At 51.3% G+C, this 16,321-nt stretch overlaps 6 protein-coding genes across 6 annotated transcripts; 3 read left to right on the forward strand and 3 right to left on the reverse strand.

Annotated features, from left to right (window-relative positions):
* Positions 1–377: 377 nt before the first annotated feature.
* N7519_011230 (acetolactate synthase catalytic subunit) lies at positions 378–2,754 on the reverse strand (the record flags this gene model as incomplete). Its single annotated transcript, XM_057298003.1, has 6 exons — positions 378–445; positions 504–754; positions 810–2,244; positions 2,304–2,371; positions 2,427–2,525; positions 2,591–2,754. The coding sequence occupies 6 exons, from the start codon at positions 2,752–2,754 to the stop codon at positions 378–380; spliced, it is 2,085 nt and encodes a 694-aa protein (XP_057145885.1).
* Positions 2,755–5,420: 2,666 nt separating this feature from the next.
* N7519_011231 (uncharacterized protein) lies at positions 5,421–7,129 on the forward strand (the record flags this gene model as incomplete). Its single annotated transcript, XM_057298004.1, has 3 exons — positions 5,421–6,076; positions 6,142–7,023; positions 7,093–7,129. The coding sequence occupies 3 exons, from the start codon at positions 5,421–5,423 to the stop codon at positions 7,127–7,129; spliced, it is 1,575 nt and encodes a 524-aa protein (XP_057145886.1).
* Positions 7,130–7,572: 443 nt separating this feature from the next.
* On the reverse strand, positions 7,573–8,858 carry N7519_011232 (uncharacterized protein; the record flags this gene model as incomplete). Its single annotated transcript, XM_057298005.1, is given in 3 exon segments — positions 7,573–8,142; positions 8,156–8,425; positions 8,466–8,858. 3 exon segments carry the CDS (start codon positions 8,856–8,858, stop codon positions 7,573–7,575), a joined length of 1,233 nt encoding a protein of 410 aa, XP_057145887.1.
* Positions 8,859–9,131: 273 nt separating this feature from the next.
* N7519_011233 (Mcm10/DnaG-type zinc finger protein) lies at positions 9,132–11,647 on the forward strand (the record flags this gene model as incomplete). The annotated part of the gene is made up of 3 exons (XM_057298006.1): positions 9,132–9,144; positions 9,250–10,832; positions 10,853–11,647. The coding sequence occupies 3 exons, from the start codon at positions 9,132–9,134 to the stop codon at positions 11,645–11,647; spliced, it is 2,391 nt and encodes a 796-aa protein (XP_057145888.1).
* Positions 11,648–12,558: 911 nt separating this feature from the next.
* Positions 12,559–13,986, reverse strand: N7519_011234 (uncharacterized protein; the record flags this gene model as incomplete). The annotated part of the gene is made up of 2 exons (XM_057298007.1): positions 12,559–13,225; positions 13,280–13,986. 2 exons carry the CDS (start codon positions 13,984–13,986, stop codon positions 12,559–12,561), a joined length of 1,374 nt encoding a protein of 457 aa, XP_057145889.1.
* A 594-nt stretch (positions 13,987–14,580) lies between these two features.
* N7519_011235 (uncharacterized protein) lies at positions 14,581–16,321 on the forward strand (the record flags this gene model as incomplete). The annotated part of the gene is made up of 6 exons (XM_057298008.1): positions 14,581–14,877; positions 14,933–15,348; positions 15,557–15,892; positions 15,961–16,003; positions 16,063–16,165; positions 16,251–16,321. The coding sequence occupies 6 exons, from the start codon at positions 14,581–14,583 to the stop codon at positions 16,319–16,321; spliced, it is 1,266 nt and encodes a 421-aa protein (XP_057145890.1).

Consider the following 16,321-nt stretch of genomic DNA (forward strand, 5'->3'; position numbering starts at 1 on the left):
TCCTATTTAACGGAACGCGAACATATCAATTCCCCAATCCCCATCGTGGAACCGGAGACGTCAATGATTATATACAAGAGGAGCAACCTGGCAAGAGAAAAGGCCAACATCAATCAAAGGCCATGGTGAAGCACGTGTTTCATGCAATTCCCCATTCTTGTTTCAGGGATATGGCGAAGGCCAAAGCTCAGCAGGCATATAGAACCCGCGAGCACCAAACTTCTCTGCCAATAGACCTCCAAGGGCAATCTGGTTAACGGATTTGTTGTTTATCTTTAGACAGATATTGCCTCAATCGCTTTTGGTGAACCAGCCAAGAAACGCCATGGATATCAAAGTACAGAAATATGATTGTCGAGGTGACATTGGCTAGTCACCTATTCTTTCCGGACACTGAAGTCCACATTACGCTCGCGCATCAGCTCCTTGCGCTCCAGATCCTTGGCTGTAATGAATGAGTTAATTGTGTTTCCAGTCAATCCACTAGCCAGGGGTTTGCATACCTTCATCGTAGACCAAGAACTCGTGCAGACCACGGCCAGAAGGCACCATGGGAAGGACAGGGACCTTGCGATCAGTGATGACCTCCAGGAGGGCAGGGCCATCGTGCTCAATCAGCCACTTCAGCTTCTCCTCAAGTTCAGAGGGCTTGAAGCACGTATCGGCGCCGACGCGCATAGCCTTAGCAAGGGGAACGAAGTCGGGGTTCTGCTGGTGAGTGTGCGAGTACCGATCCTCGTAGAAAAGGTTTTGCCTGGAACAGAAAAAGTAAGTCAAATATACCCGGAAGATCAGAGACGACAGCTTACCATTGAGTGACCATACCCTGCTCCTCATTGTTGATCAGGAGCACCTTGACACCAATGTTAAACTGAGCAGCGGTGGAAAGCTCAGTGAGAGTCATGTTGAAAGAAGCATCACCATCGATATCGATGACGAGGCAGTCGGGACGGGCCACCTTGGCTCCAAGAGCGGCGGGGAGACCGAAACCCATAGTACCGAGACCACCGGAGGTGATCATGGTACGAGGGTGACGCCAGCGGAAGTGCTGGGCAGTCCACATCTGGTGCTGTCCGACACCGGTGGTGATGATAGTCTTTTCCTTCCGGTCAGCGGTGAGCTCGCTAAGCTTCTCGATAACAGCCTGGGGCTTGATAGGACCGTCCTCGGTCTGGCGGTCGTAGAGAGACAGGGGGAAACGCTGCTTCCAGTCGTTGATCTGTTCGAACCACTCGGGACGCTCAGACACAGCCTTGACATGGGGCAAAAGAAGACGGAGGTTGTCGGCACAGTCACCCTCCACGGCCTCGTTGGCCTGGACAACCTTGTTGATGTTCTTGGGCATGATCTCGAAGTGCACGATACCACCGCGGCCTTCAGTAGCGGCAAGCTTGGCTTGAGGTGCGAACTTGGGGATGCTGAGAGTCACACGGTCATCGAAACGGGCACCAACAGCAATGATCAGATCGGCCTCCTGCATAGCCATGTTGGCGTAAGCGGATCCGTGCATACCCAGCATGTGGAGAGCCTTAGGATCCAGCTCGTCGAATCCACCAAGACCCTGCAGGGTGGTGGTGACCGGGATGCATGCCTTATCGGCAAACTCCTTAAGGATCTCAGGGCCATCGGGACGAGCAAGGAGACCCTGTCCGACGTAGAGGATGGGCTTCTTAGCAACGTTAACGAGGTTAGCAACACGGTTAATGGTGCTCTCGAGCTGCTTCCGGCTCATTTCGCGGGCTGCCACGGTAGCTGCGCTGGGGAGAGAAGGGATGGTGCTGTGCATGGGAATGGGGTTGCGGAGAATGCCAGCAGTGACATCCTTGGGCAGGTCAACCAGGACGGGACCGGGACGACCACTCGTGGCGATCTCGAAAGCTTCCTGGATGCGGCGAGGCAGCTCGCCAACGGACTTGACCATCACATTCCACTTGGTGCAGGCACGCGAGATACCGATCACATCGGCTTCCTGGAAGGAATCGGTTCCAATAGCGCTGGTGGGGACCTGACCACAGAAAACAACCATCGGGGTACCATCAGACATAGCATCTTGCATAGGAGTGATAACGTTGGTAGCACCAGGGCCAGAAGTAACGAGGACGACACCGGGCTTGCCAGAGGCACGGGCGTAACCCTCCGCCATGTGACCAGCACCCTGTTCGTGCTTGGGAAGGATGAATTCGAAGTGCTTGGAGTTGTAGATAGCATCGAAAACGGGGAGAATGGCACCACCGGGGTAACCGACTGCAAATGTCAAGTATTAGAATTGGCAAATTGAGCGATATCAAGCATGATATACTCACAGACGTGCTTAACACCCTGGCGAAGCATCATCTCGTGGAAGATCTCTCCACCACTCATTCCAACCATCCTTTGTACCAGCTAATTAGTTTGGTGTGTACAAGCTGCCATGAGGGTTAACATACGAGTCATCGAGCTCGGGGAGCTGGCGGTGTTGCAAGGGAGAAATCTCATTGCGATGGGGTTCCTGGTTGAACGCCGGACTGGGCACGGGTCTGGATTCCCTGACGATTAAACAAATTAGAACTAGACTACGATTGCATTGTGATCATAGGGGGAAATAACTCACGGATTTGAAGCCGTAGCTGTGCTCTGGGTACGCTTCTGGACGGAGGAGCAGTGGGGCGAAGCGGCCGAAGCCACAAACGAGGTTGAAAAAGGTCGACGTCCAGCAAGCTGCTTCTGGAGGTGGAAAGCGCGCAGAGCGCTTTTTGAAGGTCTTAATGGCATCATTGTGAATGACGGCCAAGCCAGGAAGACTGAGGGGAGAGTGGTTTAGAAAGTAAAGAAAAATGAGTCCCAATTGACCGCTGAAGATTGCCAGTGACTCGTCTCTGGGGATTCCGAGAAAACGCTTAACCCAAAATGTCCGACCGCTCTGAGTCAAGAAATTCGGGGCTTTTGATTGGTTGGACGCCCCTTCGCGCCCTCCGACCTCGGCCGTTGCTAGATCACCTGATTTGGTGTTTTCGTATGTCCTCGGCAACAATATGGTCTAGCTGTACCCTAACGAACTACTAACGAATCAGATATATACGTGGGACTATCATGTCTGCCACGGATATCGGGACAAGAACATAAATGTCACGATAGTCAAGCATTTTATATCTTTTACGGGGTTTTCTACACCAAGCTCACCGGAGTCTTGCCTGATCCCCCGAACTTTTTCGGTCATGTGGGTCCAGATCGGTCCGGGCATCTGGGCCAACCTTGGAAGCTACTGGACAAGGAACATTGTAAGGACGTTATACCTCGCCCTTGTTAGACGCGCAGTATTATTGATCCCTTACTGCATGATCTGCGAGTGCCCAAGCCTCCAAGGACTGTTGCTGGGCTACACTCCTGTTCTTTTTACGCAACTTGGCATACAAATCAACCGTACTTCCGCTATTTCGGAATCGTCGATCTTCTATACTACTATTCCGCACCTTTGGCTTGAATTATTTCCTAGAGGTAAATTAAAATGCTCTATGTCCTTGGATTAGCAAGTCATCGTAATTTGATCGAGTAGAACGTAGAACGGGAAACAAAACAAACAACACTTTATATAGATCGGGTTGTAAACCTTGGTAAATATTAACCCTACACGCATGCACTTATCCCCACATCCCTGTCGATCTCACCGTGATAGCTAACCTGGGAGACTTATCTGCATCGTATCATTCGGCCCAGGGCCGATGCAGTCTAGTCGACCCCCGCATGTATATTACTAGCACAGCCATCCATGTGCATTACCTAGGTAGGTCTATGTATGTGCCGTAGCTCTTTGGATACGTCGAGTGAGTGCATATATCACACTTACTTTCGAGGCTAATGTTCGATTAAAGATTTTGAGACTAGCCGGGTGAAAAATCTGTACCTAAGAATACCATCGTCCTGCGCTCATCGATCCATTTCCTACCACAATTTTCTTCTTCAAAATCCCCACAAATGTCCTGTGACAATGGGAAACATGGTCACAAGACCAAACTTGCTTGTTACCATTTGATCTCGGCTTAGGCGACATCTCTCCCTATGGAGAGATTGAGGCTTCGTCACTTGCAAGATTGGCGAAGGAGGGCATCCGAATGAACTTCCACGCTGCTTGATAGCGGCTTTACCAGGGATCTACACAGAAATCATGCAATTATGTCCGGAAAATGGGGACCCCTCGACCCCAAATCTTGGTTCCACATCGGTTGTATATCAACCCGCATTTAGTGGCTAGGCGGACATGGCATCTTGGTGGATGAAAATGTAGAACATGCCCCTCTGATTAGCGTCCTTGGAAAAGACTAGAATCAGATGCCATCGGAAATATCTCCGCACGGGAAGATGTTAAACCACGTGCTTGTTGGGCATGTACCATAACCGCAACCCCCGCCATTGCGATGTTTTAAAGGGCAAGAGACAAGAAGCGGGACCCGCTACTATTGTGTGACGAATAATTTCCAGGCCAGTCCGGAGGCCAATCGAGGCTATTACGGAGTATGAACTCCTTCACTGCAGTTATGGATATTCTCCTGACTATTTTGCTTATCAAAGTATCCCAGCATCGATCCATGCGAGTTTTCTCGCCCGTGGGGTCAGCCATGGGTCTCACCTGGGCACACTTGGCTTCGAGTGACTATATATAAAACACTGGTCTCCATAGGTCCTTATGAATGCGATTGTACTCCGTAGTATCCCCCGCGGCTATGTATCGAGAGAAGCCATAAAGCAGGCTTCCCCCATTGAAAAATCGGCTATGCATATATGTAGCCACGTTGTATTCTCCCTATTTTCCCGGTTCTATCGGCCCGTATATGGCATCCCGATTTTTCTCAGGCCCACTCTCGGGAACCCTCCATCCGATACGCTCGGCTCGAGACTCCACAGGCCAGGAACACACCCTACGTGCATCGTAGAGAAAGGCCATGATGTAGATATAAAGGGGAAGACTGTAGGAATTAATTAGACGCAATTAAAGAGTCCCAACAAGGAGTAGAGAGGAGAGAGACTTCATCATGAAAATACTTCAACATATCTCTAACTATATAGCATATAGCAGAACATGTCGTCATAGCCAAATCGGGTAGAAAACCCCCCGCGAGAGAAAAGCGAACCAACCAATAAGAAACTGTGGAGTTACTGATGAATGGAGACCCTGGGGAGAGTCCCATAGCACCTCCCCGCAAAGCAGCGACACGCAGGTCACCGAAGTTCCCGAAACGGGAAAAATGGCCCTGCTGTAACCTCACGTGCCTGGTACTTTACCGGGGGAATATGGGGACATTATTTAGTTTGAAGAGAAATTACACACAAATTACCACTCTAGCGTTTCTACTTCTTATACTTCTTCTCCCTCTTCTGATCCTTCTTTTCCCCTTTCCTATTCTCAATTCCTCCCCTCAATTCCCCGCCTTCTCCCCTGCCCCGCCATGTCACCCCAACAAGAGCTTGTGCCGCAAACAGAATCTATCGCGGAAGTCTACGCAACAGATGAGGCCTCTCTGACTTCCGTGGCACCAGAGCACCAGCAGCGATGGACCAATCTCATTACTCAGTTCAATAAGACGTATAACTACCGCCCAGACTTTGTGGCGCGCAGTCCCGGCCGCGTGAACATTATCGGCGAGCACATTGACTACTCACTGTACGATGTCCTGCCGACCGCTGTCAGCGTCGATGTGATTATGGCTGTCAAGGTGGTCCCCGCTAGTGCGGAGGGCACCACTATCACGATCGCCAACGTCTCGCCGGAGAAGTTCCCCGCGCGCGAGTTCAGCGTGCCCCACGATAAGGACGTCAAGATCGACCCCAAGAAGCACGAGTGGGTGAACTATTTCCGCGCCGGCCTATCTGGCGCCCTCAAGTTCCTGCGTAAGGAGAAGACGGATGGCTCGCTCGTTCCTGCTAGCATGCAGATCTTGGTCGACGGCAATGTGCCACCCGGTGGTGGTATCTCCAGCAGTGCTGCTTTCGTGTGCGCTAGTGCCCTGGCCGTTATGAAGGCCAACAACCACGACGTCTCCAAGCAGGATCTGTTGGATCTGGCTGTTGTCTCGGAGCGCGCTGTCGGCGTCTACTCCGGCGGGTGAGTTATCCCCCTCAACAGACGACAGCAACCAACAGAAAACTAACCTCAGTGCGTAAACACAGCATGGATCAAGCAGCATCCATTTTCTCCAAGCGCGGCTACTTGCTCTACACCCAATTCTTCCCTAAATTCAACGCGCACCACGTCCCAATCCCCACATCCTCCGACGAAATCACCTTCCTGATGGCCCAGAGTTTCGTAACCTCCAACAAGGCCGACACAGCCCCGCGCCACTACAACCTGCGCGTAGCAGAGTGCACACTTGCCGCCGTGATCCTCGCCAAGCACCACGGCGTAACACTACCCAAGGACAACAGCTCCCTCGGGTACAGCCTGCGCAACTTCCACAACGAGCTAATGACCAAAGAAGGCCGTCTCCAAGATCCACTGGAGTACCAAATCGACTCCGTGATCCAAGCGACGATGGACCTGTTCACACAAGAAGAGGGGTACACGCGCGAGGAGATGGCGCAGCTGCTGGGCATCACCGTAGCCGATCTAGAGTCGACCTTCCTCTCCGCATTCCCCGTGCAAGCGGAACGATTCCAGCTCCGCCAGCGTGCGCTGCACTGCTTCAAGGAGGCGCGCCGTGTGCTTGATTTCAAGGCTTGTCTCAGCAAGGCTACTCAGCTGGACGAGAAGCGCATCCACTATCTCGGTCAATTGCTTAATGAGTCGCAGGAATCGTGCGCTACGGCTTATGACTGCAGTGCGCCTGAGGTTGACGAGATCTGTGCTATTGCGCGTCGTGCGGGTACTTGGGGTAGTCGCTTGACTGGTGCTGGATGGGGTGGTTGCACTGTTCACATGTTGCCCCAGGGTAAGGTGGAGGCTGTTACTACTGCGCTGAGGGATGAATACTATCTTAAGAAGTTCCCCGATATCAGTAAGGAGAAGCTGGAGCAGGCTATGGTTATTAGCAAGCCGTCCAATGGGTCGTTCTTGTACGTTGTTCCTTTCACCCCTTTTGATCGCTGGCATATATTGGATGATGGCTAACATTTTTGTTATAGGGTTACGGGGGCTGCTATTGACCAGATCCCTCTTTGAATGTTGTATGGCAGATTGAAGCAAAGCCCACTCGAATAGGGCTATCGATTATATTATAGTGAAGTTCAAAATATAACATCACTTCATCTTTACATGGATTATTCAATAAATAGTATACATTGAAGCTGACAAGGATGCGCCGGATTGGAGAAAGATATCCCAGATCTCCTGGGCATCGGTTCTTTCAGACAGCTACAGTGCTTTCCAAGCAATCGCGCAGATTGGCTGGGATTGTGGAACGAGTCGAGCGTCTCAACTCGCCCTCACTTGCTCAGGGAGTGCCTTTTGGTGGCTCTGTCTGGGCAGGAGGGTTTGGCCTCCAGGCCCATAGACAGAATCTCTCAACCATAGAACTTGCTGGTTGGATTTCTCTGAAGCCAGGCAATAAGTTACCTGCATAACGCACGGCTATGTTTTTGTTCAGTTGCTTGTATCCGGAAACTTCAAGTCTTCTTCTTGGGGGCAGCCTTGGCGAAGAAAGCGCTCATTTTCTGCATCCCGCTTGTGTTGACCTTCTTCAGGTTCTTAACTGCTTGGGATTGCGAAGCCTTGGCTTTTTTCTCCTCCTCTTCCTTGCGGCGTTTCTTCTCGCCCCGTACATCCTCTTCCTCATCGTCAAGGCCTCGCTTCCGACTGAAGTTGGACATGTCTCGTGATGCGAGAGCTTGAGCACGAAGGTCCGCAATCTCCTTGAGACGGTCATTCAGCGGCTTGAAATCGATCGGGCTCTCTGCGGAAGCGAGGATCTCATCCAGTCTCGAAGCCATGGTGGCGGGCAGATATGACTCCTTCATGAAGGACAGTGCAGTGGAAATTCGGAGGAGTCGAGTAATGTGATCCGAAGCTGGCGACTCTTCACTCGGTGGCTGTGGCACGGGTGTCGATTCCCCTGCAGGTGTCGCAACAGATGGAGTCGCAGTTGTGGCCACAGTCGAGGGCGAATCATCCCTCTCCTCTGATTTCGAGGCCGATTCCTGGCTCCTCGTTTGATGGCTCCTGGCTAGTCGCGACATCTTCTCGTTTTACCGCCATCAAGGGCGTGGCTAGCGTCTGGCGAACAAAGCGTTCTTCAAGACTCGCAGGAAGACCCCGATCCGCCATGCGTTCTGCCTTTGTGATCAACTCCTGAACAAGCTTCGTCTCATTGAATCGGAACATCTTCTCATCGCCAGCCTCGACCACTTCACAGATAGCTTCCGCCCGCGCTAGGATGGAGCCTCGGAATTCATCATCGTAAAGAACTTGGCGCAGATGCTTGGGCATATCGTCTTGGGAGTCGATTATATCGTCGAACGGCTGGAAAAGAGAACGGCCTGATTTCGCAGAAGGTGCTAACAATGGGACCATAAAAAAACAGCGCATCCACTGGAGTTGCCACTAAGAACTCTGCTTTCTTCGTGATCGAGCCCTGCACCGAGGGCTCGGATTCCTTTTCCTCTCCTTCCGACGGACTGTGAGTTTCGCGCGTGCGTGGCGTGAACAGAATACTACGCCCCATATGCGCTGTCGGCGCAACAACCGTAAATTCGTATATACCGCGATTCGGGCAAAAGAAATAACGTGTTAGCTCCCCCGATTGGGGATCTGGCAGGGAGAGGAGTCGCGCATTGTCGCTGGTAGCGGATGGGAGGATGAACGTTTTGCTCGGTTTCTCTGCCGCAACGAGAGTTTTAGTTTTAGTCTCGTTTTCAGAGTTCTCAGATTTTGTCGGGGCTGATCGAGTCTTCATTGTGTGATATAGGTGGGAGCGAAGGTGAAGACCAGAAGATCGGGAAACGGAAGGGGCTAAAATGAAAACGCGCCGAACGCGCCTGACCCAATCAGCCCTTGTACGCGATCCGTCACTTTCCCTTTGCATTAGCGAGTTTCAACCCGATTGTGTTATTGTATCCCTGTTCTCTCTCTGTTGTCATTTTGAGTATCCCTTCCCATACATTCTACATTCTACATTCTACATTCTGTACTCTGCACTCTGCGCAAGGGCAAAGGGCGTGGGCCGCAAATGACGCTCCATGGTATCTTCAGTCACTGATTACGTTTGAATCCTCTCATTAATCGCTAGTAAGGGACCTATAATCACTTGGGCTAATTTCATGGCTAACTATTCACCCCTGTCAAAGTGGTCGAACCCGCGTGGCCGCCCCAATCGCCCCGCGCGGCTCTCTTGAGTTCGCCGGCTGGACGACGAAAGTATCAAGACATGCAACGCAATCGGGAGAATCTGACATCGCCATTGAAGCGCTCAAATACCACACCCAATATCCGATCAAAAGCGAGTCAAATTGTGGATGAAGATGATGGGGAAGAGGAGGATGAAGAGACCCTGCAGCTTCAGCTAGCAGAGATCAAAGCGCGCTTGAAGTTGAAGAAACTCCAGCAAAAGAATCGCGGAAGATCTAGTTCGAATCTCGATGACGAAGATTCTCGACCAAATTCCGCAATTAGCGCTCTACGAACAGAAGACCGCGGTGCAACACCAAGAATCACCAATGGAGGGAGGCAAAGAACGAGCAGCGATGGAATCCAGGTTCCGGCATCACCTACCAAGCGAGAAGTTCCTGTCGCCGACCCTATATCGCCTCGGAGATATGTCATGGGTATTGATAAGGGCTGGAAGGCCAATGATGTATCCTTGAAACGACCTCCAAGCTCAAGGCCCGGCCCTCGACCAAGTAGTCACATGGGATTTCGAGACGGTGCTACACCGCGCTCCAACGACATATTCTCCTCACGCCCCCAGACTTCTCCTTCATCAACAGGAGGGATCAACCGAATAAAAAGTTTCAGCGAGAGAATGGCGGAAGGCAGAGCGGCTGAGAAATCTCGGCTGGAGAGAGCAGAAAGGGTCCAGGCCAACCGCAGTTCGGCCTTTCAAATTGACAAGTCGGAGCTAGAGGCCTTCAAAGCTGCAGCTTCGGATGAAAAGCATTCCCCGCCACCGTCGTTGTCTCGAGAGCGGCCTACGGAAAGCTTCAGTCGCGAGGATATCCTTCGATCTGTGGGACAATCCCGCCCATCCGGTCTACAACGCAGTAATACAACTCCGAACGTTCGAAGAACTGAGGGCAGTGGTCTCAAAGAGAGACAATCTCACCTACATAGGCGAACTCATACGGCAGAAGAAGAACTAAGTTCCTCTCACAAACTAGGCCAAACTGACGATACTATGGTGAAGGCCCCAGATTCTTCAAAATTTGAGTCCTACTCGTCGCTACATCTATCAAGCCGAGTTCTCCCGCATTCTTTCTTGAGCCGCACACTCGCAGAAAAGAGAATTCTTCGCATTCCCGATCTACTCAAAACCGTCAAGGCACCCGCATTCGAGCTCCCAGAGGACATTGATGGGGACTTCGTGGTATTTGGGATCGTCGCTTCCAAGTCCGACCCCAAGGACAAGAAAGTTTCGGGAAACGCCTCGGCTAAAGATATGGACCCTTACGATGATGGGCTTAACAACACGAACAGATATATGGCCATTACCCTAACCGACCTAAAATGGACTATTGACCTCTTCCTTTTTGACACTGCTTTCCCCCGTTATTACAAAATCTCGGAAGGGACTCTAGTCGCAATTCTGAATCCCACAATCATGCCTCCACCAAAACACAAGCTGGATACAAACAGATTCAGCTTGTCCTTGTCCTCATCAGATGACAAGGTCCTCGAAATTGGCAAGGCACGGGATATCGGGTTCTGCAAATCCGTGAGAGAAAAGACGGAAAGACCTGCCAATCCTGGATAGATGGTCGGAAAACCGAGTTCTGTGACTTCCACGTTGATATCCAGATCCGACGCACTCAAGGCCAACGCTCGGGGGTCAATGCTGACACCGGTATGCTTGGTCCTGGTGGTAAATCCGGCTCGCGGACCGGATTGTTTGGGGAAGGAGTGAGGCGAGGAGCTGCTTTCAAGCAAGGCTTGAAACACGATGGCCCTCATTATGACATGGGATCTCAATCTCTCTACTACGTGGCGCCCTCCAGAAACCGCGGCGCCGGTCGTTCGTCCTTCAACCCCATGGGAGGCTCTGCGGCAAACCTTATTGATGCGCATGACGATCCCTTCATCGCCTCAGGTATGATGGGGCGCGGTATGGACAGCAAGGAGGAGCGAATGCGCCGGCGTCTTGCGACCCAACAGCGCGAGCGTGACATCACCCAAAAGCTAGTTTCCGGCCGCGTAGGTGGCGTGGGCGCCGAGTACCTTCGCACAAGGACCGGCAACGAGAGCCCAAACAAGGAAACAGCACAAGGCACTCCCCTGCCCAAGAGCCCCACGACAACCAACGGCATGGATATGACCACCTTTGGCAAAGCCAAGAATGTCCGTTTAAGTCCAATGAAGCGTGCCCATGACAAGCCCCACGGCAGCGGGGTCAAGAAGACGCGATTCATCACTTCAAGGGGCATCAAGGAGGCTGGCCGGGAGAGCCTGGGTGCGCCTGCTGAAATCACGCCCAGTGGGAAACAGGTACTCTTGGATGATGACGACGATGATGATGATTTGGAGTTCATTTGACGCATTCAAATGCCATATCCATCCTGTTCCCTCCCAAACCTTTGAGTCTCCGTTGAGGGTAGGAATACCAATAACGCTATAACGAATACAAAGCATGTCCTGGTTGCATTGGGCGGATTTCCTTTTTTGATTGGATTTGTCGAGGAGTAAAGGTAGATACAACCCTTGTCATAAATCGATGTCTCAATTAATGTATTTGTACTTCCATCATGAAAGCTTCCTCTCCTTGTCTACATGCACAAGTACCTAGGTAGTTCCAAGGTTTCTGAGCGGACTTGTACCGGTGATTAGCCCGGCTACTGCCGAAAGCTTGTTTTGACTACACCTCCGAGCAGGGAGCTTCTATCGGGACTGGATATCAGCCATGTACAGGGAAGGATTTTGCAAATATCATGAATTTCCATTGGGCTGTTCCGATTTACCATGATTCCTCCCGTGATGACCACCGACCCGCTTCCCGCGATGAAAAGTAAAAAGCAAAATAAAAAAGAAAGTGCGCCGGAACGAAAAGAAAAATCAAGGGAAAAGTCAAAAGAAAGAAAGAAACAAAAGTGCAGATGAAAAGACAAGAAAAAACGCCGCTATTCCGGCCGAATATGTTTTCCTGAGGTATCCTTAGAATTTGCGATTCCCAAACCCACGCGCGCCATTGGAAGAAAAAAGAGAAAGAAACGAGACGAACCCCTGCGGCCTGCGCAAAATACAAGACGGCCATCATGGGGACAAAAAAAGGGCATTATGAGAAGAAAGAAGGAAACACCAGCAAAAAAGGGTGCGCCCAGGCGCAACGAAGAGAAGATTGACACAATTAACGCCAATTCCGGCCAACGCACAAATGAAAGAAAGTGAAATTTTCAAAGCGCTGGGAGAATGCAAATTGGACGTGAGAAAATGTGATGACTGAATGAGACCTAGGAATCGGACGTAGATGGCTCGGCGGTCGACGCCTCTCGAGAAGCTTCCGCGCGTAGGGCCTTGCGGGTGCGTGGAGCAGGGCTACCGCGGGCCTCGCGGAGGCGCTTCGCACGGTCAGCGCGGGATTCGGGCTCCCGCGTCTTCCTGCTCACAGGCGGCCAGTACTTCAGGAGGCTGCTGCCACTGCTGGTAGAAAGACCCCGGGACCGGATTCGTTCCTCGCGGGAAGCGCCGGGAGCGAGGTCCTCGGAGAAAGAAGTGGGCAGGGCAGGAGTCACATCCAGGCTAGAGCGTGGGAAGCGGAGGCCTCTATGCGCAACGGGGGCTGATTGAGCGACAGGTGTGCCCACTTCGAAGGGATCCGGCAAGAGGGGAGGAGTCACACGTTCCCGGTCTTGGCGAATGTCATAAGGCAGAGTTGGAGACGTTGGCTCGTGATCCTCGACATCGGTGACATCCTCCTCGTCACCATCGGTAGGCTTAGCGGGGTTGGGAAATAGGAGACGAGGTTTGATGTCGCCACGTCTCAAAGGTTTCACGCTCTTGAGAATGTCAGGGTTATCAGCCAACAGGTCGGGACGGTTGGCGAAAAGGCCAAGGTCATCCTCATCCTCGCCCTCATCTTCCATGTCATCAAAGCGCTTGAATATCTTTTTCCCACGGCTAAAATACAAGTTAGAATATGTGGGAATAGTTAATAAATGAGGGTTGACTTACTGGACAAACCAGGCTCCTTCGTTGGGATTGGTGGTTGAGCGAGTGGCAGGTCGCCCGACCGGTCTTCCAGGATTGTAAATGAACGAATCAGTCGAGAGAGGACCGATCGCCGGGATGCGATCACGGGAGTCCTCGTGGATGGGGATACCCAATTCTTGCTCTGCAGCTTGAATAGTGTACCCTCTCAAAGGCTCATCGACAAAGATTGCTGGGGGTTCTGCAGAATACTGAGGGGTCTCCATTTTCCTGCGTTTGGTGGAAGTGGAAGGGAAAAGAGAACGAGATGTGGAAGAATCAGAATTGATTATCTTCTTCTTCGAAGGGGTTTTAGCTGGGGTAGGTAAAGCCTGTTCTGCAGAGGATTGGGAGGTGTGGTGTGCAGAAGTGCGGGGAAGTGAAGGTTCAGAACCGAAGGGAGAAATACGGGAGGCAGCATTTCTGTGAGAGCGTGCAGCCTTTTTGGGCGAGGGTTTGGCGGTGCCAGGCGAAGAGGGCGAAAGCGTTCTTTTGGATGCTCCAGGTTTGCCAGATACGGTTGCGTGACGTGGGGGCGGCGTCGTTTGGACAACCCTTGACCCTCGTTGACCTGCTAGTCTAGCGGAATAACGTGTGGGATAAGGTTCATAGTTGTCGTGCTTTGCCCCATGTCGCGGCGCCCTTGGTACGCGAAGCGCGGACGGTGATGGCGGCGGTGGTGTTGACGCCATGTTGACTTGAATAACGATTGAACAGCCGCTCGATGGTTTGCGATCTTTTGAATAAAGATATAAATAGTCTATTAGTCACAGTTTATGCCCGGGCTTTTTCTGAAGTTCTCGGTTTTGACGAAGTGTCGAGAGGGAGCGTTGATATAATCAAGGGCGTACCACGTCCGACTTGTAAGAAGTCCGGCCAAAACCAGAGAGGCACTCGGAGATATTAAAGCTCAAAAACGATATCAGATGTAAACTTGAAGATAGCCAATTGTCCGAGGCGACGAGAACAAAAAACGATCAGTTGGTGGTGAATGAAGGGTGAAGTTGTTGTGAAAGGCCGATTGTCGCCCAGCCACCCGGGTATCTTCACCGCCTCGATAATTACGGTGGCTGAAAACCCCGCGTCAACAATGTTGATTTTCCTATTTCGATCTACCCCAATTCCCTATTTGATCATCTTTCAGCCGTCGATCTGTCACTCATCAGTTGTCAATTGACCTTCGAATACTTTATAAGTCCAATTATTGAAGGACTGAACCCGTCGGGCGCTTAGTTTGTCAATATTGCTTGTACATACTTCGGCTCCTACTCCGCAAATTCAACATCATGGCTTTCCGCACCACGGCAGAAGAAATGGAGAGACTTCAACTATCCGATGACGACACAGAGGACCTCTGGAACTCCCCATCCAAGAGGGCGACCCACAAAAATATCAACCCAAGAACCTCTGACGAGAAGACTACACCAGAACCTCGAGCTTCCCATGATGGCGAGGATCCTCTCTTTGATGACCAGGAGGCCCGGGAGGCTGCTCTCCGGATGGAGTTACAAGGTGTGCGGAATATCAACGAAGTGATAGAAGGACTTCTGGGAAGTTTGGACTCCGCCAAGGGAAACATGGAGGTAATGCGTCTTTCTCATAATTCATGGTTGATACTCTGGCTAATTATATTTATAGACAGTTTCACAAACTGTTACTTCGGCCTCGACACTCCTCAACACGTGGACTCGCATCCTTTCCCAAACCGAGCATAATCAGCGATTGATCCTCAATCCTAACTGGCAAGGCGCTACTCAGGATGTGATTGACATCGAGAACCAAGCGATTCAGAGACAGCAAGCGGCAGAAAGACGTGAACAGGCACTCCAGCAACAAAGAGAAGCAGCAGCGCGAAAAGCTGAGGAAATTGAAAAGCGACGCGCACAGGTCACTCGGGGTGCACGAGGCACCCGCGGAACTACGAGGGGCACAGTTCGAAGCACTGGCTTAGGAAGAACGCCGAGTGTCAGCACTACCCGCACGGCAACACGGGGGGTCTACGACAACTCAACGGCCAGTCAGTGGGATAGCACGAGGAAGTGGAATTTCTCGCGGTCGGGGGAAGGTCTAGGTGGAATGGACTAGTTTATGTACAATAAATCTTTGACTATGAAGATAAAACAGAATGATAACTATGATACCCTTATTTTGATGTATTGTTGCCTGAGGCCACTTACACGCGTCGCGATCTGATAACGATAAGGAGCTACCCCAAATTATTCCCCTGATCCTTGGAGATCATTCCGTCATTCACCTTTTCAGGTACGACGACATTATGAATTTCGCCCCATATCAAGATCAATCACCAGAGATTGAGCGTGCCCTATCCCCTCCCCACCCGGATAGTCACCGAATATCCCCCATCCTCCGCTCACCGCGAGCCTCGGCCGACCTACCCTCCCCTAGTCACTTTGCTGGCGGCGGACATGGCAACACAGGCTTTGGTCGAGACGTCGAGGGGGGCCACGTGAGCTTAGGGGCTTTTGAAACAAGTCTTCCCATTCGCATGGATATCGAAGCAGCACTGGCGTATCTGCTTCTGCCTCCTGCGGGGGGTGTATTCCTGCTACTGGCTGAACACAAGAGCGACTATGTGCGGTATGTAATGGACTTTTGGATAACTATAGGGTTCCTTGAAACCAAACTTTACTAACTATTCACTATAGATTTCATGCTTGGCAATCAAGTATGTTATTTGCTACCATGTTTGTGTGTATTCCATCTTTCCTATTGTCCTGAGGTCGCATACGCTGATATGCCAAACATAGATCATCCACCTTCTTTTCTGCTGGTCGAGCTTTCTCTCCTGGACATTGTTTATTATCGATATTGCTTTAATTGGCTTCCTCAGCATGCATGCTTACCAAGATGGTGAGTCTTCCAAGATTACTCTACGCGAGCTGCCAATACGGCTGGGCTGTCCGTCGGCACCTGATACTGATCACGTTATCTCTAGTTGATACTTTGGACCACTTTGAGGTCCCATTTTTTGGCCGTCTGGCTAACTCCTTTGTTGATGATGAGTGA

The sequence above is a fragment of the Penicillium mononematosum genome, assembly GCF_028829835.1.
Source record: "Penicillium mononematosum strain IBT 11891 chromosome Unknown utg000005l:1.0-9366267.0:1.0-9372171.0, whole genome shotgun sequence".
NCBI classification, from domain to species: domain Eukaryota; kingdom Fungi; phylum Ascomycota; class Eurotiomycetes; order Eurotiales; family Aspergillaceae; genus Penicillium; species Penicillium mononematosum.